Source organism: Molossus molossus, unplaced genomic scaffold (genome assembly GCF_014108415.1).
Source record: "Molossus molossus isolate mMolMol1 unplaced genomic scaffold, mMolMol1.p scaffold_m16_p_7, whole genome shotgun sequence".
Lineage (NCBI taxonomy): Eukaryota > Metazoa > Chordata > Mammalia > Chiroptera > Molossidae > Molossus > Molossus molossus.
This window is the reverse complement of record NW_023425401.1, coordinates 112,096,058-112,119,601: the sequence shown is the minus strand read 5'-3', so window position 1 is coordinate 112,119,601 and position 23,544 is coordinate 112,096,058. Positions and strand designations below refer to the sequence as shown.

The 23,544-nt window shown below is 57.7% G+C and overlaps 1 protein-coding gene across 4 annotated transcripts in view; it reads right to left on the bottom strand.

Moving 5' to 3' along the window:
- Window positions 1-23,544, bottom strand: part of UBE3C (ubiquitin protein ligase E3C) — a 77,519-nt gene that overhangs the window by 2,805 nt on the left and 51,170 nt on the right. For all 4 annotated transcript variants that reach the window (XM_036246375.1, XM_036246378.1, XM_036246376.1 and 1 more), the window contains 5 exons: window positions 21,562-21,809; window positions 9,425-9,637; window positions 6,803-6,991; window positions 6,652-6,718; window positions 1,553-1,683 (listed from right to left, as the gene is read on the bottom strand). In XM_036246375.1, the coding sequence (XP_036102268.1) occupies window positions 1,553-1,683; window positions 6,652-6,718; window positions 6,803-6,991; window positions 9,425-9,637; window positions 21,562-21,809 (848 nt within the window). The remainder of the gene's footprint in view (window positions 1-1,552; window positions 1,684-6,651; window positions 6,719-6,802; window positions 6,992-9,424; window positions 9,638-21,561; window positions 21,810-23,544) is intronic.

Here is a 23,544-nt window from a genome sequence, read left to right as displayed (position 1 = left end):
TTTGAGGCCGGAAGATACTAGAAGCCTCGTCTGCCCCAGTAAACCTCACTGATACAAGCCCTGCTGTCCTGAGATCTCAGGGGTGAGAACTCCACTGTGGTGACGGTCCTGTGTGTGCATCTCACCTGCTCTGCCCTGCGCCCCTGGCCCCTGCACAGCGCCATCTCCAGACCCCACGCCCCTGAGGAGCGTGCCCCACGACAGTGAGGCAGAGCCATCCATGGGTCCCCATCGATGGGGGTCATGAACCAAGGCGGAGCGTCGCTGACTCCCTGACTTATGGCTTGGGTGTTGCTTGTCCAGCCTCCGGAGCAGACAGCTGACTCTGCAGCCAGCACTGAGCCGACCCCATGTGTCCACCCTGTGACCCGCCTGTGTGCTCGAGCCGAGTGACCTGCCCTGACAGGGCAGGGACGGGAGTCTACTTCTACCAGCGTCGCTGGACAGTGCTGCTCCCGGAACCCACCGGTGCCGACGGCTGCCCCCTTCCCACTGCCCAGTGCTGTGGCTCTCGCATCGTGAGGTGCCCGTGTGCCCATGCACCTCGACCGTGACCACAGCTAGAAAGCTGAGCCGCCGTTCCCGCAGTCCGGGTTCGGGGTGGTGCCATGCCCCAAAGCCCGGCTCCCCTCCGCCCTAGGCAACCCGAGCTGCCGTCCCTGTGGGTGGCCTTCAAGGACACGCTGTGCACGTGGGGTGACAACCCCTCGCTGGTGCTGTGACAAGAATAGCACTGCACCCCTTAGCTTCTGGGGGCCGCTGGGTGCCGGGTGTGTGCACTGTCTGTGTGGGTGCTCTTGTGCGTAATGCCGCTCTGAGCACCCACAGGTGGCCCTGTGAGCCACGGCATCCCGCCTTCCACCCACTGCTGTCGGGGGCCCGCTCCTTGCGCTCCGGGAGCGTCGAGCAAGCCTGCCTGCGCCCAGGGGAACTGAGGAGACAGCTGCAGCGACACAGCCAGCAGCCAGGGAGCGGGCTCTGGGCGGACCGGGCTCCCCTGCACGGCGAGGACCCGCCTCCTCTTGGATAGCCCGCTGCAGCCAGGGAGGGAGAGAGGGTCCCTCAGCTCACCCGGACGGCTGAGACAGAAGCTCGCAGCAGAAGCAGGGAGCTGCGTCTCCGCCCGCCCCCCGCACCTTTCCGCAGACCTGAAGGGCACACGGGCCAGGTGCCGAGTGCACCACAGGGAACCGCCAGGAAGCACATGCTCCTGTGCACCCTTCTCCCCACACACGCTGCCCCCCTCACAGAGACGCACGGGCGGAGGTCGGCCTGACAGTGCAGCAGACTGGGGTGCTCGTGGGCTGGGCCACAGCAGGCTGTCTAGCGCCCGCCGCCCGCCCACAGTGCCGTGTGAGCGCGGGAGGACAGGGAACGAGCAGACCAGGAGACAGGCAGCAGGGGACGGACCTGGCAGAGGCGTCACGGCGCCCGCGCGGCCGGCACAGCCCAGCACTGCGCCGGGTCCCTGCACAGCGCCCCCCGCAGGAGCCGCGCTGTCCCGCTGCCTTTCTCAGCTGCGAGGCTCTGTCGCAAGTGCGCAAAGTGGTACCTTGAACCCCAGGAGAGGGGGGCGGGAGCAGCTGGTGACGAACTTGAGCAGCTTGCGCTTCTCCTCGTCCGAGAACCCCTCCACGACTCGCCAGAAGACCCTGATCACGGGGTGGTCCGCGGAGTAGCCTCCTGCAAAGTGAACACGTTCATCAGAACGAGCCGTGAGCACAGGGCGCCCTCCCGGAGCCCTGGGGACCGCGGACGAGGGCGGGGCATCAGCGCAGAGGCACAGGACGGATGGCTCTGTCCCTCCGGGTGAGGGCAAGTTCAGAGGGGACAGAGCCTCTGGAGGGGTCAGCGGGCCGAAGGCCAACATGGGGTCACAAGGCGACCCAGTGGCTGAAACGCGGCCAAGGGTCTGAGCCTCAGGCGCTGTGCTGGGGTCCACGCTGACCGCTGAGGAGCAGACCCTCAGTGACAGCATCACACAGCCGGTCTGCCCGCCCTGCCGCGGCGTCCTCGCCCACCCGACAGGGGGCCCGGCGTGCAGCCAGCTTGCCCGCTGTGCTGAGTCCGCGTCTGCTCTCGGCCTGGTCTGCTCAGGGCTCACGCACACCGGCCGACTGCGCGACCGTCCTCCTCGCTCACGCACGGCAAATGGCACCGCAGCGTCTAAGTGCAGACTGGCACCTACACGGACGTGATGACGGAACCCCGTTTGTGGGAGTGGCCGCGACCCCGAGTGAGCCTCTGCATGGACGGCAACGCCCAGCCCGAGACCACACCTGGCGGGGAAGGCGGGCTGGGCTCCCTTCTGACCTGCGACTCGACGGGGACAATGTGCTCAGGTCACCTCCCTTCCCAGCCCAGCGTGGCACCTGCCCTCCCCTTCAGGAGCCCGCGCCCACAGCCCACCATGACCCCACCTCCCTGCCCCCAGGGCCCAGGGCGTGGCCTGTCCCACACATTCCCCATGAGCTGACCCCACGACACGTCCTTGTGTGTGTGGGAGGCGCATTCACTCAGCATACTGTGAACACGCATTTGAGCTTCCTTTGAGCCTTTGTAATCTCACTCTAAGCACAGACCACGTTTGTCTGTCCTCTTGTCTGCTGACGGACTTCCGGCCTCTGCCTGCCGTGACGTGGGCACAGACCTCTTCAAGTGCTGGGCCCTTGCTCCCCCCCCTTTGGAGGGGCCGGGAGTGGGACTCGCGTTCACAGCAGCTGTGTCCAGACCCCTGGGCACCGCCCCCCCCCCAGCCCTCCCAGCAGCCATGAATGGGCTCGTTCTCCACGTGCTCACGGACGCTCGTTGTTCCCCGCATGAGTGTGGCTGCCCTGTCTCCCTAACGCAGCTTTTGGAGCACAAAGGCTTCAACTTTGAAGAAATCCGATTTCCCATCAGTATCTTTCTTTTGGGTCACGTTTTGGTGCTCAGCTCTGCCTCACCCGCAGCTCAGGAACAGCTTCTCCCAGCTGTTATTTCAGCAGTTTTACCTACAGGCCCGCAGGCCTCATGATTTCCCACTGTCTGCATCACTGAACAGTCGGACATCAGATGGGCCTAATGCCAGGCTCCAGTCCTGGTCCCCGGCAGGGCTTGTGCGACATCGGCCACCGTGGAAGCTCTGCCCAGCGCCAGGCCCTCAGCTCTGCGGTGCCAACGGTCCAGCCACTTCACGTTCTTGACATTTCCATATGACATTGAAAACCAGCCTGTAGAGTCCCCATCGGACTGCGGAGATTTGACAGGCACTGCACTGCATTTGTAGATTAATTTGGGGAGAATCAATCGCATTTCGATAACACTGAGTCTTCTGATCCCTGACAACAGATTGTCCTCCGTTTATTTAAACAGCGTACAAGTCTCGCACATACTTTGTAAATTTGCGTTTTATTCGTTTTGATGCTCCTTTGAATAAAGTTGTTTGAACTGACGCTATTCCTACTGAGTATAGAAGCGGACCAGTCTCTGCACGCTGGCCCGTGCTGCGGCCTGTGAGACTGGTCAGCCCTAGTGCCCGGTGTGTTCAGTCACGTCATCTGTGAGAAGTCCTACTTCCTTCACCTTCTGCTTTCCAAGGGGTGTCTTCCTCCTCACTCTCGTCCGCCACCTCCTGCCGACTGGCATCGTCTCTCTGCAGCAGCTGGACGCCACGTGGTGCAGGCACAGCCACGGCCTGCACCCCAGGCCTGTCCGCTGGGGATCTCCCGACGTCCGCTAGCAGGGTTAGGGAGAGCCCTTCCGTTCCTCCTTTCTTTTTTTTTTTTATCCTCACCTGAGGACATTTTTTTTTTTTTGATATTTTGTTCAGATAGAGTGGGAGGGAGAGAGAGAGAGAGAGAAACATTGACGTGAAAGCGACACATCGAGTGGTTGCCACCCACACGACCCAACCAGGGCCGGGGACAAACTGCAACCGAGGTACGTGCCCCTAGCGGGAACTGAACCCGGGTCTCTCTGGACCGCAGGCCGACGCTCTAACCGCTGAGCCAAACCGGCCAGGGCCGTTCCTCCCTTCTTGAGAACCTTTATGCTGCACGCTCAGAGGGCTGGGTGGTGAGAAGCAGCAATGGCTCCCCCTCTGCTCGCGTCTGCTGCGCCGATCGCATGGCTCCGTCCTCCCTGGCCCGGTGCCTTGGTCCTGCTCCGAGGTTACACGAGCCTGAGCCGGGACAAAGGCTCGGTGACCGAACCGTGTGTGCTGCTGGTTCAGCTTGCAAATGCCCGAGGATTCTGCACCTGTGTCCTGAGGGCCTCGAGTCCACATCTCCATCTTTATGTCACTTGTTTGCCTCGGGTGCCAGGCTGGGACTGGCTGAGGGGAGACACCTCCACGCTCAGCCACAGCTCCACGTCCCACACAGGGTATGCTTTCATGCCCTGCAAATGCTTTTTTTAAAAAAATTATTTCTTCATTGATTTTAGAGAGAGAGGAAAGGAGAGGAACAGAGAGATAAAAACATCGACGAGAGAAAACACTGGCCGCCTCCTGCACGCCCCCCACTGGGGATTGGGCCCACAACCTGGGCATGTGCCCTGACCGGGAATCGAACTGGCGACCTCTTGGTGCAGGGTCGACGCTCAGCCACGGAGCCACACCGGCTGGGCTGCCCCGAATATCATTCTAAAGAAAATATGCATTTCAAAATATTTAGGAAAAAGTACAACAAAGAAAAATCACCTGTAATTTCATTAATTGTAAATGACCAGCACCATTTTTTAAAACTGAAAGGAATTTAAAGTTTTCATGGTTGTAAAAGCAGATCACGCCCAGCGCGCACACGTGGAGAGTAGAGAAAGGAAGCAGTGCTCTGAGGAAGCGCAGGGCTGGCATCTCAGGCACAGCTGTTCGCACTCTGTCTCATCCAGCTTCGCCGGCACAGACACAGGTCACAGAAGGCGCATCTGGGTGTGAAACACTCTGAGACGTCCGTGCGCACGGCACAGACGGCCCAGCGCGCACACGGGGAGAGCAGAGAAAGGAAGCAGTGCTCTGAGGAGGCGCAGGGCCGGCATCTCAGGCACAGCTGTTCGCACTCTGTCTCATCCAGCTTCGCCGGCACAGACACAGGTCACAGAAGGCGCGTCTGGGTGTGAAACACTCTGAGACGTCCGTGCGCACGGCACAGACGGCCCGGCAGCTCGCAAGCGCAGCTCTATGAGCGCAGCAGGCTCTGCACCGTTCTCTGCGGGAGAAGAGAGCCTGCAAGTGCAAAGTGCACCCTCAACTATGTGCAGGGATGTGTCTGTTTCCAATGAGCACATTCATGCTGACTCACCCCAAAACTGTTCCTATCCTTTAGTAAGTAATTCAACTTCTGGGCTTCTCTCATTAAAAAAAAACAGACTTGCCCTGGCCGGTGTGGCTCAGTGGGTTCGGTGTCACCCTCTGCACAGAAAGGTCGAGGGTCTGACTCCCAGTCAGGGCACGTGCCCGGGTGTGGGCCTGTCCTGGTCCTGTTCGGGGCGTGCAGGAGGCGGCAGTTGATGTTCCGCTCTCACATCAATGTTTCTCTCTCTCCCTCTTACTTCCTCTCTCTCTAAAAATCAGCAAAAATATTTTTAAAAATAGACTTTACACATAGGCAGAAATATAAACAAAGTTGCTTATTATAGTGGAAAGTTAAATCATATGTGTTCATTCAATCTCAAAAATTAATTGCAAGAGTAACAGCTGGGGAATATTTTGTTTCTGATCTAACCAAACAGAACATATACTACAAATTGTAAAACACCATAAGCTACATAGGAATTTGACTGGAATAGACTATGATTAAAGATGACTAAAAAAATATACCAAACTGGTTTTTTTCAGGGATGATTTTTCTTTTTCTTTTCACCATTCCCAAATGTATATCATGAGGTTACTTTTTTCTTAAATCCTCACCCGAGGACACTTTTGCATTCATCTTCAGATAGAGCGAGAGGAAGAGAAAGAGAGAAACATCGATGTGAGAGAGACACGCCGAGTGGCTGCCACCTGCACGACCCAACCAGGGCTGGGGACAAACTGCAACCGAAGTTCGTGCCCTTAGCGGGAACCGAACCCGGGTCTCTCCGGACCGCAGGCAGATGCTCTAACCGCTGAGCCAAACTGGCCAGGGCTGGCCAGGGCTACTTTTTAAAAATTTTACAAATGCCCAAAGGCCACCGACTCTCACTGTGAACCACCTCATCATAGTGTGTTTGCTGCTTCTCTGAGGACTAAGGTTGACGAGCGTTTCTCTACGTGCTCATTGTATCTGTGTGTCTTTTTTTCGATTTTTCACTTTCTTGAAAAGTAGAAACACTTAAGTTTAATTTAATCGAAACGTAAAGATTTCAGTGAGGTCCAATTCTTAGCCTCTCTTTTCTTGCAGGTGGTTGGGTAGTGCTGCCGTCAGAGCACACAGCCGAGGGAGCGTGTGGGGAGGAGCCGTGTGCGGGAGGGGGGTGGGGAGAGGAGGAAACCTGTCTGCACGAACACGCAGAGGCACAGCAGGGCCATGGTCAGGGTGGGGCAGACGGGCCACAGGGGAGGCGAGGCGCCGTGGGCCTCACTACACTCTGGCTCTAGACCCACGTGGTCAAATTTGCACCTACACTGAAGATTCTGCGGAAACAGGATCACCGGTGACATTTTCCTGAACACTTGGCACAGTGAGGACATACCTGAGTAGTTCGTGAAGGACTTCAGGTCCTCTAGACTTATGGGAACTTGCGCACCAGAAATCAGCACCTGGAAGAAAATGCACCTCTAAGCCTGGAGGCAGGTGGGCAGGAAGGCTCCCGCCCGACGTCCCAGGCCCGGCGGGCGGCGGACCTGGATCTCCTGCTGGTCGAACATGCGCAGCCACTCCAGGTTGAGCACGTTGGCCAGGCCCTGGCGGAAGGCCAGGCAGTGCTGGCGGATCTGTCTGTTCAGCCTGTAGTCGGCCACCAGGTGGATGTACGCGATGCGGTTCGCGCTGGTGACGGGGATGTCCTTCCCACCACACTTGAGCTCAACTACCTGGGAACGTGGAGACAAAGGCATTAAATCCACGAGGCACCGCCGCGGGGCAGAGGGAGCAGAGGGCCGTGTCCATGGGCACGAGGGCGGCTGGGGCGAGCAGAGGGGGCACCCCAGCACTGAGACGGCAGCTCCCGGGCTCGGCATCTCAGCCAACGTCAGCACCACGGACCCTGCTCTCCCCACAGACCAAGGAACCAGGCAGCAGTGATCACAGCTCTTTCGTTCAAAAAATTAGGGGTCACACTGGGCCAAGACGTGAACGAAGTGATCAACAGAAGCCAGAGGGACCCGTTTTAGGGAGAGCACAGCTCTGGAGCACGGGCCGTGGGGAAGCGACCCCCCTGCTCTGTCTCCCCAATGTTGCTGCTGTGGCGCCGGAGTGGGTGGAGGGGCAGCAGGAGCAGTCAGAGGCCTGACCTGTCCACCTCTGCATGTGAACAGAGTTGGAAAGGACAACTGTCCATCGCGGTGAACACGCAGAGCCTGCGCCCCAGCCCCCGGTCAGAAGCCCTGTGAGAAGGGGCTGGGGCAGCCACAGGGCCACACACAAGTGATCTCCCCCGAGCTCCTTGTCGTTCGTGAAGTGGTGACGCTGCCCGCCTGCCCTGGATTGTGGTCACGTGAGCTCGTGTGAATGACGCCGACTGACACACACCATGGACGAGAGCACCAACGCCTCGCTCCCCAGAGCTGCTTTCAAACCATGTCTGTGTGCACTCGGACGGAAGACGCGCTCCTGGTGCGTCTCAGCAATGCCGTCCACGCTGAGGGGGGGCAGCGCCAGCGTCCCCACTCGGGGAGCAGCGGAGGGACACTGCAGGGCGGGCTCCCGGAGCCATGACCGAGTAACAAGACAGCACCAGCCCCTCGGGAGACAGCTCTGCCCGGGTCCCCGCGTTACAGAAGGGCTGCTCTGGAACCTGCAGGGGTGCCTCCCTGAACACAGCCACCCCGAGTCGATGGATACAGGAGCGTCCTGCCTAATAAAGTGATCCGGCCTAGTCAGACTCTGGGGGCTCACCGCCTCTCACTGGTGCATGTTCCTGGGGGTGCTCCCCGCCAATGTGCCTGTGACCCAGAAGACCAAGGACCCTTTGGGCATCAATTAAAGACCCCGTCAGACAGCACACACTTTTCTAGGACTCTAACATGGCCACACTCGGTCACTGAAACTCCTCTCGACTACACACCTGAACAACTACCTGGGCTCACACAGCTGACTGTCGCGAAGTCTGGTGCACCTGCGTCTGGAGTGCGGGCAGAGCAGCTCCACACAGCACTCAGGGAGCCCGCATTTCAAGTGGCTCAGAGGCCCAGTCCCCCCCCCCCACTCACAACCCTCACGGGCTCTCCCCGCCCTGGAGCAGCTGCACCCCGAGGTTGTGGAGGGGCTGCACACTGACCCAAGGTCACTCAGCACAGCAGCAGCAGGACTCCCACTGTGGCCCCGACTCAGGTCCGTCTTCTCCACAGAGCACGGTCATCCTGGGCCCACCTGAGCCCGAGCAGCTCCTCGGAGAGGTGTGTGCGCACACTAGCAGGTGGACGCACAGCCACACTGACCACACTCATCACACTGGAGAAAACACACCTAGAGTAACCCTTGTCCTGAGAGGGAAGGCTGACCCCGAACCCGCCACGCGATGGAGTGGGAGCACATCACAGACCTTCAGTGGTGGCAGCCCACAGCCCTGGGCCTCGGAGGGCTGTGGGCCATACCTACTGCTGCAGAGATCTGAGATCCCCAGGAGGGGCTTTCCCAGTGACTTCCTCACGTTTTCCAATCAGACTCCTTAGTGTAATTATCCTTGTGCAGCACCACCTGTACTTGGGCAATATCCAGAGTGACTGGACCATCAGCCTCACACCTGCCTTCAGCGGAGGCCGCACTAGCAGGGGTCTTCGCACACACTGGACAGCTCACGGCTCCGCCCACCCCAGGAGGGACGGCAGCCACTCTCATCAGCAAGGCTCCGCCCACCCCAGGAGGGACGGCAGCCACTCCCATCAGCAAGGCTCCGCCCACCCCAGGAGGGACGACAGCCACTCCCATCAGCAAGGCTCCGCCCACCCCAGGAGGGACGGCAGCCACTCCCATCAGCAAGGCTCCGCCCACCCCAGGAGGGACGGCAGCCACTCCCTTCAGCAAGGCTCCGCCCACCCCAGGAGGGACGGCAGCCACTCCCATCAGCAAGGCTCCGCCCACCCCAGGAGGGACGACAGCCACTCCCTTCAGCAAGGCTCCCCCGGCCCCAAGCTTCACGCCCTGTTTAAGTTGCCACCAGGGGGAGCAAAACCGTGTTCAAATATCTCAGGACTCACAAATCTCACCTGAGAACACATCTCAGTTACACTGTTGGAAACCCTGCTCTGGGTGTGGAAGAAAACCAAACAAAAGCAACTTAGTTGCAGCCACATAAAGCGGCGCACCTGAGCCTCCCCGAGGTCGTTGTTCACCACGGTGAAGTTCAGCCCCAGCTCCTCCACGTCGCCCCCGTAGCTCTTGAGGAACAGCAGGTTCCTGTACACCTCGGGGTCCAGGGAAGCCAGGTGGTGGATGTCCACGTCGGCGCTGGTGCCCAGCAGCTTGGACAGGAAGAAGCCGGCGAAGGGCAGCTCCACCAGCATGTTCTCGTAGAGAGCCTGAAACAGGAACGGGGAGCGGTCAGCCTCTCGCAGGCATCCTTTGTTTCCAAGAAGAAAGCGCATGTCCCAGCCGGCGCCTTCGAGCGGGCTGCAGGTACGTGGTGAGCATCTACCCACCACGTGCCGGGCCTGCGTTAAGCCTTTGCTGCAGCCAGCATGTCAGAAACCCCCAAACAGACTGTCAGAGACTCTGAGGGCTGAAGTCATGATGTTAGTACCAACGGGGATTTTTAGGAGCCAAACCCTGCATGCAGCAAAGGAAACGGGCAGGCGCGTTCTGCAGAGGGCTTTGCAGGCGTATCGGTTTCGTAGGGCTGCCCTCACAAAGCACCACTCGGCAACAGGAACTTACTGCCTCCCAGCTCTGAGAGCCACAGGTCCAGAGGCAGGTGTCTCAGGGCCAGGCTGGTCCCTGAAGACCCAGGAAGGCTTTTCCTTCCTCTTCCAGCTCCTGCTGCTGCTACAATTCCCCACCCTCCAACGTGCTCCACCTCCCAGGCGGGGAGGAGCTAGAGGCTCGGCCTTGGCTCAGGTGATCATGAACTCTCTGGGGGGGACAGCCTGTGACCCTTGCCTGAGGCGACCCCAGCACAGTGGGGAGAGGGCTGCAGCAGCCCTGCCCTGGAGAGGTGTGAGGCCTGCCGTGGGAGGCGGTGTGATGAAGTGGCTGCGTCAGCTGCTGCTCTAAGATGAGTGCTCTCGCGTGGCTCACGGCATCCAAACACGAAACCAGCGCTTTCTCCGGGGCACCCTCCAGTCACGAAAGTGACTGAATTGTAAGTCACTCTTCCTTCCACACACAGCGAGGCGAGCTCAGCGAGACGGACACTGGGCTCAGCTCCAGGCTGCAGCGCGGCCCCAGCCCCGGCAGAGGAGCAGTCTGCCAGCGCCTGCGCTCGCCGTGGTCTCGGAACCATTTCCACGGCGGCTCCCACACAGGCACAGGAAGCAGCTGTCCCATGGGGGCAGTTGACAAATGACATACTCACGCGTGTCTCCTACCCCCGAACACCCAGAGGTGCTCACAGATGCCCTGAGGCCCACGCTACAGTCTCGCCACGAACAGGAGCCCAGGAAACTAGAACTGGCGGGTAACTACCTCCCTAGAGAAAGGCTGCGCGATGCCCCTCTGTCCACGTGGACTCCACACAGCTCTCCCTGAGCCTCAGGGAGACGAGGTCCCGTGCTCTCATTTCTGACCTGGAGGCTCAGGGCTGCCTTGCGGGAGACCGAGTCGTCATGTGGCGCTGGCGGTGCAGAGGCTGTTGAAGCCGCCTGCTCGGCGACGAGGGCGGAGACCGGGAATCTGCAGCCAGGCGCCCGCTGCCCCTGCACGAACAGACCAGGGGCGGCTCGGCAGGGACGACGAGATCGGCCCCGGGGGCTGCGGAGGGCCTCACCTGTGCCGTGGGTTCTGGAGTGAGGTGCAGGTGTGACCGTCACGCGGCCAGGATGCACAGCCATGTTCGCCATTTCTGCGACAGTGCACAAGCAGTGAACCGCACAGCAGAGCCGAGCGAGCTGCATCTTAAACAGGATCCCATGGTGACTCATAAACGTAAGTGCTTAGGTGCAATTTTTTACAGACGGCAGCTTTAAACCTCAGAGCATTTAATATACAAGCACTAATAAATGATAGTGCTGAAAACTATGACTGCATCGGCTAAATGGATTATAAATTAAATTTCCATAATGTATGCAACCGAGATACAAATGTAGCATAAATCAAGGTATTTTCTAAACACAGGTTAATTATACAACTTCAAAAACTGCCTATTTTTTATGCAAAATAATCCACTTAGCATTTTTCATCTTGGCCTCCATCACAGCCAGCTGACCACGCTGGTTCCCGAGGCGCATCAATAACCCCTGTCACGGAAAGTAGCCATAGGTATATGGAAAAAACCTGTAACGGATTTTTCAACTGTCTGTCTTTTATGAGTGTTTATAGCTAGAAATTGTGCCAAAATGATCTGAAATAAAAAGGATTAATTATCGTAGAAGCCTTTTAATATAAGTGAGTGCAGCCGAGTGCAATTAATGCAAACGGTGGCACCCTCAGAACTGATGCGGACCTCACCGTGTCGTTTCTGTTGCTGCCAAACAACGCCGGTAATTTACTACATTAAGAATCAATAAAAAAATAATGCTTTTCAAATGCATCTTTATCAATCTTCAGGCAGTTCCAAAGCGAATGTTTATAACTTAATCTGAGAACTGTACTGGAGGTGTCTTTTCTAAGGCCCTAACTGAGCAGCAGTGAACCTGACTTCAGACCACCTCAGCCTGGCGCAGGGATCGAGGGAACGGACGGGCGCCTGGGCTGACCGCAGGCTCCCAGAGGGCAGGACACACGTGCCATCTCTAACGGGAGCCTGCAGACGCACCTGTGCCTGACCACCGCCTGCCGCCTGTGTGCTGGGGACCACCTCACAGCCTGGGCTTCTGCGTTCGCAAGAAAACATGTGTTCTCTGCGGGGTAGTTCAGGTCACGGAAACCACCTGTCTGTCCCAATTCATTGCCTTTGCCACTGGCTGCAGACACCCCACAATGGCTCACTCCGTGCATGGCCTACCTGTTGCATTGCTCTGCAGGAAGACCTGTGCCAGGGAAGTATTGTCTCCACGGCCCACGTGCACACCCCAGGACCAGAGAGCCTGGGCCACACCCTCTGCCCCTGACTCAGCCAGGCACTGAGCACACTCGGGCACCCTAGTGATTCCTTAACACTGACAGAGCGGAGCAGACACTGCTACCATGACTCAGCAGTGTCCACTGGGGACACAGCAGGATCCAGGGTCCTGGTGTTTGTGGGAAAGGCACCACTGGAGGCGCTGAGGCACCCCAGGACGCTGGCACACCCTCCCTAGCTTCCTCTCCCCTGGAGGTGCCTGTGCGCTCCTCTGAGACAGGCGCACAGGATGGGCGGAGGGGCTGCCAGCGTGCCCACCACCAGCACTGCAGGGGCACTTCCGGGACGAGATGTTCCCTGGTTCAATGCAACTGAAATCTGCACATCTGGTCTGAAGCTTCTTCTGAAACGCGCCCTCAGTTCGGAAGCCCTGGGTGCTGGGGGAGATGGAGTACACCTGTCACACCGTCTCCTCATGGCATATCCAGAGAGCGACCCACAGGATGAGAACACGGTCCACCGGCCAGAGCTGAGCCCTGGGGTGCTGGGGAGATGGAGTACACCTGCCACACCGTCTCCTCATGGCATATCCAGAGAGCGACCCACAGGATGAGAACACGGTCCACCGGCCAGAGCTGAGCCTCACAGAGGAGAAATGGTCTCTGGCTCCTTCCCCCCGCCCAGTAAACCTGTCCACGAGGTCACGACCAAAGGGTCTGCCAGGAACCCCGAGAGCAGGGCTGGGCTCAGAAGGGCCAGCTCTCCCTGCTCTGCGGGCACCCAGGGGACGACGCCAGTCCAGGTGGGCACCACCACGGCCAAGAATACGGCCAGCGATGAGACTCGTCGGCCCCGGCCGGCGTGGCTCGGCGGCCAGCACTGACCCATGCACTGGAAGTTGTGGGTGTGATCCCCGGTCGGGGTGTGTGCAGGAGGCAGTCCATCAATGCCTCTCTCTCTCTCTCTGTTTTTTCACCCCCCACCCCTTCCTCTCTAAAATCAGTTTAAAAATCAACAAAAAAACATATCCTTGGGTGAGGATTACAAAAAAACAACTATGACCTTGACTGACAAAAATAACCTCTAGACCTGTGACTACGTGTCGTAATGGAAAAGGACACCAAGTGCAGTTATCAGGACGCTGTCAACCCAGGCACAATGTGCAAAAGGGGTTGGATTCAAATACAGTCGTCATTTGTAAATAATGAGCTTCGATCAGAGCATGCTCGTGAAACCCGCTGACGTCGGAGGGAGCAAGTCTCAGCAGTGCTGGGAAGGCTGTGCTTCGCACGGGACCATCACCCTCTGCTGAATGTCATGTCCGAAGCACCGAGGAGCAGGGTGTGGACTTCAGACCGCAGCTCCCCATGTGGCCACCCGACACGTGCTGCGTCTGAGTCGGAACGAGAAGGGAGCTGGGCCACCGAGGGGCCGAGACGTACATCCTGACGTCCACCTTCGTTCACGGTCCTGAAGCCTCAGCAAATCAGCGAGCGTTTTATAAAAGGACCCAAATGACAATGAATAGACTGTCCCCACTCAGAGCTCTCAGGATCACCTGCTGACTACTCCGCACACTGTTAAGGGACACTGAATTCTACTAACACACAGAATTCCAAGCTGCACTGATGCGTCATGACCTGCTAATTGAAGAGTTGAGATATACAACCGAGGTTTTGCACACAATCTGACTCGCAGGCTGTTCCAATCAGATCAATATTCTAAAGCAAGGGAAAAAAAAGCCATTTTCGAGTAGAATTCAAATATGATAAAAGATTTCCTTCAATAAATATTGTGAACTTAATTGACTTAAATGGACCTGGGTGCTTCTGTCTGTGAACACAGTTGAGGTGATATGACCGCATCGCTGAGCTGTTTATTTATTCCCGTCGGGCCTGACTGGGTGATTTACAGGCGGGAAGCGCAGCCCCGCCCGCGGGCAGGCCGCTCAGCTAATGGAGCTGCTAATGGAGGAGGGAGCGCACCAGGGAGCTCTCTCCCCGCAGGACGCGCGGGCCCTCATGCTCTCCATCACTGCGAGCAATCACTAACGCATGCATTAGGGAAATTTAAATACATCATGACCCAATAAACACCATCATCAATCAGCACAGCTTCTCCCGTGAAGACCTGGGCTGCCGTCACACCCCTCAGGCCACCAGACGCGTGTCCGAAGCCAGTGCTCCCTCAGGGATTTCCACGCAGAAAATCACGTATGTTTCAAATATGTGGAGCTGCCATAGGTGAACTCATCCCTGAAGGTCTCTAGTTTTGTTACTGGTTTTGTCCAAATGTCTTACTTTAAATAGCTTATATATGAACTTCATTGTTGGAAGAATGGCTGAGACCCCAAATTCTCCTGCCTGGAACCTGGCCTAAAGGGAGGAGAGGCACCCACTGTCCCCCAGTCGACGGCACCCTGTCCCTGCTGCAGGCACGAGCCGCCCGCCAGCCATCGGGGCGTCTCCAGCAGCCATCCCACTGCCTTGACGCTACAGGGGCCAGGACCGGAACAGACAAGCTCAGGAAGGGCCATGACATCCAACCCCCACAGGATAGACTCGGGCAAACACCCCACTGCCATCCCAGCCCAGGACAGCCACCGCCTGGGGCAGCGGCAGGGGCCTTGCCAGTAGAGCTACAGCACTTCCAGCTTCAAAGGTTCTCACGCCTGAGCTGCGGAGCAGATGACGGTGAGCGTGAGGGACAGGCAGCGATGGCCTGCTGAGAGCAGACCCCACGGCCAGCACAGCTCCCAGCAGGGGAGCTCTCCCAGCAGGAGAGCTGTGCCGGTGCCCAGTGACTGCCGGTGAGGGGCGACCTGCCGGGAGCTCCTGCTGAGGAGCCCGCCCCAGCCGCCTGCGTCTGTCTCTAGTGCTCAGGTGGCCCTCAGGAGCCCGCAGGAGCGTGCGGGACGGCGGTGCTGTCGAGCTGGAGCCACTGCGACAGCCGGAGGACGACGGAACCCGCACAGCGAACAGCAACCCTGGGCTCTGACCATCTGCCGCCCCTGGGCCCACAGCCAGACAGACAGACAGGACACACAGACGTCCTCCCACAACCCCTCTTGCTTTGTGGGCGGGGCTCACGCCCACCTGCCGTGACCAGAGTGCTGCAGGCGCCGCGGACACCAGCCCTCGGACAGAACCGAAGGCCGGAGAAACGGGGCAGTCTTCCCCTCAACGCGGCTGGGCTGGCGGTGCCGCCGGCAGAGGGATCGCGGGACCCACGCCATCTACAGACGTGAACTCAAACTGGGTCACAGACCCGGTGTAAGGGCTGCAACTACAAAGTGCGTGGAGCACCCGGGTGTGGATCTCTGTGACCCTGGGTCAGGCGAGCGTTTCTTAGATGAGATGCCAAAAGCGCAGGCACAACAATAAATTACCAGAACTCATCAAAATTAAAGACGTGTGCTCCTGTGGACACCATCGAGAAGGGGAACAACCCCCACAGAATGGGAGTAAATTTCTGTAAATCATAGAGCTGATAAGGGACTTGAAACTAGAACATAGGAAGGACTTAATTCAAGGCAAGCCACTCAATTTAAGACATGGGCAACGGGCCCGGCCGGTGTGGCTCAGTGGTTGAGCGTCAACCCTGCACCAACAGGGCACCGGTTCGATTCCCAGTCAGGGCACCTGCCCAGGCCTGATGCCGAGTGGGGGCATGCAGGAGGCGGCCAATCAGTGTTCTCTCTCACTGATGCTTTTCTCTCTCTCTCTGATGTTTTTCTCTCTCTCTCAAATCAATAAAGAAAGAAAAAAGAAATGGGCAATGGACGTGAATAGACATTTCTCCACACAACAGGAAGCTGACAAAAAGATACGGTCCGACATCACCAGTCATCGGGGAAATGCCAATCAGAACACAGCCGCGCCCACTAGGACGCTGCAGCGCAAAGGCAGCCGTCAGCGCCGCAGCCCCGGGAGCACAGGAGGCTGCAGGTGGGGCCCAGCAGGCCTCCGAGGCGACCCTCTCCCTCGGAACCTGAGCACACAGTGCTCGCAGCAGCAGGCGGGGCCCGTGGGAGCCCCCAGCCGTGGGAGGACGTGCTGCCACGCCACGACAGCAGGGACGTGGAACACACTCTGCTGAGTCACAGCAGCTGTCCACAAAGGTCCCATGTTGTTTGGCCCATTTATGCCTGTCGCCCAGAGCCACGGAGACAGCGGATCGGAGCTGCCCGGGCCGGGGAGCTGCAGAAGGAGGAGCGGCTGCTACCGGGCGCGGGTCCCTCTGGGGTGACGAGGCTTCTGAAATGAGAGGTGGTGGCCGCACCTCAGCGACTGTATCAAAACGACTGAACTACACACTTGGAAAGGCTGTTTTATAGAATGTGGACTACACTTTTAAAAAGCTGTTATTGCCCTGGCCAGTTTTGCTCAGCGGTTAGAGCGTCGGCCTGCGGTCCGGAGAGACCCGGGTTCGGTTCCCGCTAAGGGTACGTACTTCGGTTGCAGTTTGTCCCCGTCCCTGGTTGGTCGTGTGGGTGGCAGCCACTCGATGTGTCCCTTCACGTCGATGTTTCTCTCTCTCTCCCTCTCCCTTCCTCTCTCTCCCTCCCACTCTATCTGTACAAAAAATGGAAAAATATCCCCGGGTGAGGATAAAAAAATAAAATAAAATAAAATAAAAAGCTGTTACTGCCCGGCCCGCGTGGCTCAGTGTATGGCGTGTCATCCCATGGACGCAGAGGTCCTGGTCCGACTCCCAGTCAGGCGCCTGCCGGGTCTCAGGCTCCGTCCCCAGCAGAGGGTGTGCGAGATGCAGCCGATGGGTGTCTGCCTCCTATTGATGTTTGTCTCTCTCTCTTCCTCTCCCTCTCTAAAAGATCAATAAAAAGATATTTTTAAAAAGCTGTTACTTATAAAAAGAAGTCGCAAAGAGCATAATCTGAGTCTTAATTCCGATGTCTCTCAAGCGGGCAGCTCCGGGCACCTGCTGCGCAGGAGCCCGGCAGGTCTGACCTAGGCACCAAGCCCAGAGCCGTCGGCCGTCAGGCCGAGGATGGCGTCCGAGTCGAGATGACTGCAGTTCTGGGTGACTCTCCTGGAAAGTCCCCGCAATACCAACACGACTTCCTTAACCACTCAAACATGACCTCTTGTCGGTCATGCCCTAGAACACAGCCGGCTCCCCACCACCACCTGGGTGCAGTCACCCGTGGGCACAGGGTGTCCCTCTGCCCATCATCACAGCGCTCACCCCACGCCCTGGTGCATCTCCTCCCCTAAGACCCCATCTTCTTGGACGCACTCCCCATGTGGCCACTGCCTGAAGTCTTCTGGCCACCAAAAGGCTGAGGGCTGATCCCTGGACAGCTCTGCCATCAGCTAGGACCCCTGCCGACCAGCCCACCCTCCGACCTTCCTCACTCACCCTTCTGCACAGACCGGCCGCGGGCCACCTCCACGTCCTGGCACTGGAGACTGACCCCACCTGTGCCTCAGAGCTGCCGACCCGCAGCCACCAGGTCAGGGGCTGCCGACACCCAGACGACGACCTCTGCAGAGCAAGCCTGGGCCTGTCCCTACCGCAGGGGGTCCCATCCCCCCAGCACCTGACCTGGTCCTCACCGTGAACTGTCACCTGCTCAGAGCTGCCCCGTCCTTGAAACCCGACCTAGCTGCCCGTTCGCTCGGAACTCGTCCTTGTCCTAGGATGCCCCTGCTCCCGCCACAGCCACACCTTCCAGAAGGGCCAACCTGCTCTCCATCCTTACCCCTCCCGTCCTCTTTCTCCGTCAAGGGAAACACATTTTTACCACTGCGCCCCCTAGAGACCCCCCAAGGACACCCCCATGCACACTGGTGGTCGGCGAGTCTCAGACTGGAACATGACCTGCATGGCCCCAGACACCACCACGCTGAGTCAGTCAGTCAGTCAGCCACCAGAGGGCACAGGCAGCAGGACTCGGCGTGCGCTCCACAGACATGGCGGCTGAGCGCTGGCCCAGGGCTGACTGCCCGGCTGGGTGGCATGTGGGTGTCTGTGCCCACCGGGAACGGACGGGTGAGCAGCACGGCGTGCGGACTGTGTCTCAGTAAAGCTGCGATAAGAAAACACCAGGCCTAGCCGGTTTGCTCAGCGGTTAGAGCGTCGGCCTGCGGTCCAGAGAGACCCGGGTTCGGTTCCCGCTAAGGGCATGTACCTCGGTTGCAGTTTGTCCCTGGCCCTGGTTGGCTGTGCGGGTGGCAGCCACTCGATGTGTCCCTTTCACGACGATGTTTCTCTCTCTCCCTCCTGCTCTGTCTGAACAAAAAATGGAAAAATGTCCTCGGGTGAGGATAAAAAAGAAAAAACACCAGGGCCGGCTGGTGTGGCTCAGTGGTTGAGCATCAACCCTGCACTAGGAGGTCGCTAGTTCGATTCTCAGTCAGGACACATCCCAGGTTGTGGGCCAACTCCCCAGTGAGGGGCATGCAGGAGGCGGCCAATCGATGTTCTCTCTCATCCATGTTTCTATCTCCCTCTCTCTCTAATATCAATAAAGGAAAAAAAATAAAATAAAATAAAAAAAGGAAACACAATCTTGCTCTTGACCAGGGTCCCTGGTCCTGCTCGGTCCTCACGTGGCCTCTGCAGGACTGTCTCCATCCAGGAGGCCGCATGAGGGACCTGGACACCTGTCTGTACCCACGGGAACCACCATCTCCTTAAAAACGTGCTCAGTCTGCCACCTTAGTCACAACCTGTGGGATGGAGACCCGACCTTCTGCGGTGGAGCACGGCCGGGAGGCTGGCTGGGCCGGCTGCACACGGAGCACTGCTCGACTCAGCCACACGAGGGCAGCCGCCGCAGACCGTCTTGCTGGCCAGGCCTGGCTGGGCTCCAGGGAAACTAGGGGGTGGGCTTGGCCAGTGGCTGTAGCTTGCTGATTGCTGTTCCCAAGTGTCTGTCACCTCGGTCACACCCTGACTTGCAGAGGCCACGCTGATTAACCCTTGTCACAATCCATCAGTCTCTCAAATGTGCTGGACAACAGACACTAAGTACCAGGCGTTGCGAGCCCACTATTTTACACAGGAGGAATGAAAATACTTTCTCAGACCACCCAGGAACCCTAAGATTCCCCCAACACCATGAAAAACCCCACGATCTAAAACACCAAGGATGCTTGGATGACACAGAACACGAACCCTGTTGAACAGCAATCTCATCAGTGAGCATGTTGTGTGTACCATGCACTGCTCCTTCACGGATCTACGTGTAAGTTTCGTCTGTTCTCTACATGGCAAGAAACCTCCTCAGTAATGAAAGTAAAGGAGAAGCTGTCTTCTGAACCAGCCCGGTGCCCGGCAGAGGCCGATGCTGGGAGTCGTGGACAGCCCGGGGACCAGGAGGGCCAGGCCAGGCGGCAGGAGCAGACTTGGCCTCCACACGCTGCCCAGCTCCATCCCGACCTGCAGGACAGCACAGCAGGTTTCTGGTTCTGACAGTGCACTTGGGGCTCATGTTTTCACTGTCATTATAGTGAATTTTTGGTAGTAGAGCTTGAATCCTGGGGAATCCTCGCACATCCCAAACATACCACGCCCTCTCTCTCTCTCAGGGTGATCATCCAAAAGAAAATCAAGAATCACTAATATTTGATTCCCCATGGGAATAGCCTAGATGACTTCCTGCCTCATTTACAACAGGTTAGGCAGAACTTCTAATTTCTGATTTTACTGGGTATTTGCCACATTATGCTAGGATTAGCGATTATCAACACTAACTTTATTTAAAGTACAAAAAAGCAAACAAAATAACCCATAAATGCAAGTTTGCATGTAAATGTTTCCCATTACTAAAATGTCAGTCAACAGTTAAAATTAAAAAATGCAAAACTGCTCTTTTGGATTAGACTGGACCTGTGGGAAGCAGCCAGACACCCGTTAAAATGACGCCTCCCCTCCTACTGTTCCCCCCTACAGCCCACCCGCAGGCTATGCTGCGGTCTGAGTGACGTTCCCCCAGATTCGTATGTTGAATCCGAACCCCCAGGGTGATGGTGTTAGGAGGTGAGGCTTCTGGAAGGTGATGAGGTCATGAGGTGGGGCCTCAGGAACGGGACTGGTGCCCCAATGAAGGAGACCCCAGAGAGCCCCCCCCCCACGTGAGCACACAGGACACGGCCCCAGAGAGCCCCCCCACCACATGAGCACACAGGACACGGACCCAGAGAGCCCCCCCACCACGTGAGCACACAGGACATGGCCCCAGACGCCCCTCCCACCACGTGAGCACACAGGACGCGGCCCCAGAGAGCCCCCCACCACGTGAGCACACAGGACATGGCCCCAGATGCCCCTCCCACCACGTGAGCACACAGGATGCGGCCCCAGAGAGCCCCCCCACCACGTGAGCACACAGGACATGGCCCCAGATGCCCCTCCCACCACGTGAGCACACAGGACGCGGCCCCAGAGAGCCGCCCACCACACGAGCACACAGGACGCAGCCCCAGACACCCCTCCCATCACGTGAGCACACGGGACGCGGCCCCAGACACCCTCCTCTAGGCCCAGCCTTTGGAGCTGGGGAAGCAGCCGCTGCTGCCTATGAGCCACCTAGTCTGCAGCACTGTCACTGCAGCCCAGACGGCTGCAGGCAAACAGCCCTCCACAGAGGTCACTGAGATGAGGTCGGCATCAGTGGGCATCCTGGTCTTGTTCCGCCTTTGATGGAAGGGACTGTTGCTGTTTTTCTTTTTTTTCTATATTGATTTTAGAGAGAGAAGAACGAAAGAGGGAGAGAGAGAAACATCGATGCGAGAGAACACCGATTAGCCGCCTCCTGCACGCCCCCACTGGGGGTCGGGACCGGGAATCGAACTGGTGACCTCTTGGTGCAGGGTCAAGGCTCAACCACTGAGCTGCACGGGCCGACCGGGAGAAAGTGTTTTAAGAATTTGAACATTAAACAGAAACTTTCCACTAGGCTATGTAATTTTTCTCCATTGACGATAATGAAGGAGTGGCATTTGCATAGACAGCCAACAGGTACAGCATGCTGACTACCAGAGCACCAATACATGTCTTAAGTGGCCAGCGTTCAGAGAATTTGCATACATGTAACACTGAGCACACTGCACATCCAGTCAGTCCCCCACAGCACTCTGACATGGTAAAAACCTTACAAGAACCACTGTCACACTGACAACAGCACGTGTGAGGAGACCCCTGTGCTGATGGACACGCGTGGGGACTTCCATAAGCAGCGTGCGTGCACTCCTCATGCTTCCCGCACCCTCCCGGTAACTCGCAGGTGATGTGCCTGCATGTGAAGACGAGCGGCACTACCTTTCCAAGCATTCTGCCCAGGAAGTAGTAATGTCTGGCGAAGGAGTCCCCCACGAGCATCTGCGCAGCTGGGTTGGGGTACAGGAGCCCCTCATTCGTCGTCTTGAAGAAGCCCTGGTTGGGGTTGAAGCCCGACTTCAGCAGCTCATTCAGGAACTCCCTGAAGATGCCGCCGCCATCGATGCCGGCTTCGTCCAGGCCGTGCGCGTTGAGCAGGTGGACGCGGATGCGCTTCCTCAGGTCGGGCTCTGGGGAGGAGGGAAGAACGGTCTGAGCTGGGGCAGCGGAGCGGCCGAGGGCACGGAGCAAGAGTGGGAGAGATGCCGGGGCTCGCCCACCTCCACACACCCCTGGGCACCAGCTCGAAGGGTGAGCGGCAGCCATTCACTCCTCATAGGTAGTGTTTCCCAAGGCGACTGTCAGCAGTCAGCAGGTCTGTGAACGTTCTGTGTGGCGATCCTGTGCGTGGGAAGTGTCCCGCCCCTGCCCATCCTCAGCCCTGCAGGACCAGCACTGCAGCTGCGAGGCGTCTCCAAGGAGGGCTGTCTCTGGGACCCCAGGCTGGAACTGCGCCTGGTCCCGCACGTGTCTCTGAACTGCAGGCCGCGTGCAGGGGGTGTGCTCAGAGTGAGGCTCGCCTTCCCGCGACCAGGCCACTGCTTGTTTCTAAGGACAGGCAGAGCATCTGCAGACACGGGAAGGTGGCAGGGAGAAAAACTTCCATGAACCATCACTTTGATTTTACCCCACTGTCACCACTGCTCTTCAGGAAAAAATGTAACAAATCCTGTCCCACAAAGGAAACAACACTGCAGCAGGGCCAAGGAGACTCTTGGGAGAAGCCTTGGCACAGCCAACCCCAGCTCCGGCCACCGTCACCCTGACAATGAAGGCGTCAGGGCCCACTGTGAGGCCGTCCCTTCCCGTCTCCACGGGGACGAGGCCCAGACCGTGCCGTCTCTGTGAGAAGCGCTGCAGTGAGGCTCGGAGCGGTGGGAAGGGCACAAGGCCCTGGGGCCAGGACTGATGTTGGTTTGCTCAGCACCCACCCTGCTCTGAGGGAGTCACTCCGCCCCTCTGAGCTGCCCGCAGCGACTCGTTAATAACAGTGTTGACACCCACACTTTAGAAACTGTTCTGAGATGGTGTGAGATAATCAGGATCCATGAAGGACAGGTCTACTTTAATGACTGGATGATATATGGAATAATCACATTAATTGATTATATGTAAATGACCAGTCAACAGAGCACATCAAACTAATTCCCGAAAGTAAATTAAACATTGTAAGATAGTATTTAACTTTACTAATTTGCCCAGCAAAATACAAAACAATTTTTTTAAAAAAATTCTCACCCGAGGATATTTTTCCATTTATTTTTAGACAGAGGGAGAGAGGGAGAGAGAAACATCGATGTGAGAGAGACACATTGATTGGTTGTCTGCCGCATGACCCTGACCAGGGCTGGGGCCAAACCACAACCAAGGTATGCCCTTGACTGGAATCAAACCTGTGACTCTTTGGTCCAAGGGCTGATGCTTTAACCAATGAGCTAAACCAGCCAGGGAAAATACAAAACAATTTTAACACATGGTTTAAAACTCTTACTAATGAGAACCAGAGAATTCACAAGCCCACCACGTGCACTTGGCCGGCCCGGCTGTCGGCCTTGGCTGTCACCTCACCTGCAGACGGTCTCATCTCCTGAGTCCTGGCCAAGTCCCACCTCTTCATAGAGCCCGTAACACCCTCCACACTCAGCTCTGCTCTGGACAGCAGGCCAGTCGCGGGGGCTCATCACTGCCTTGTGTCTAGCGGCTTTCCCCAGGCTCAACCAAATCCAACCATCACCACTGAGCACAGCTGAGCCGAGCCAAGGACAGGGAGGCCTGGGCTGCACACACACGACCACACCACGAGGGGCTCATGACAGACGTGGAGCCCAAAGGTGGAAGAGATTCCCCCCAAAAGTATGTTAAACG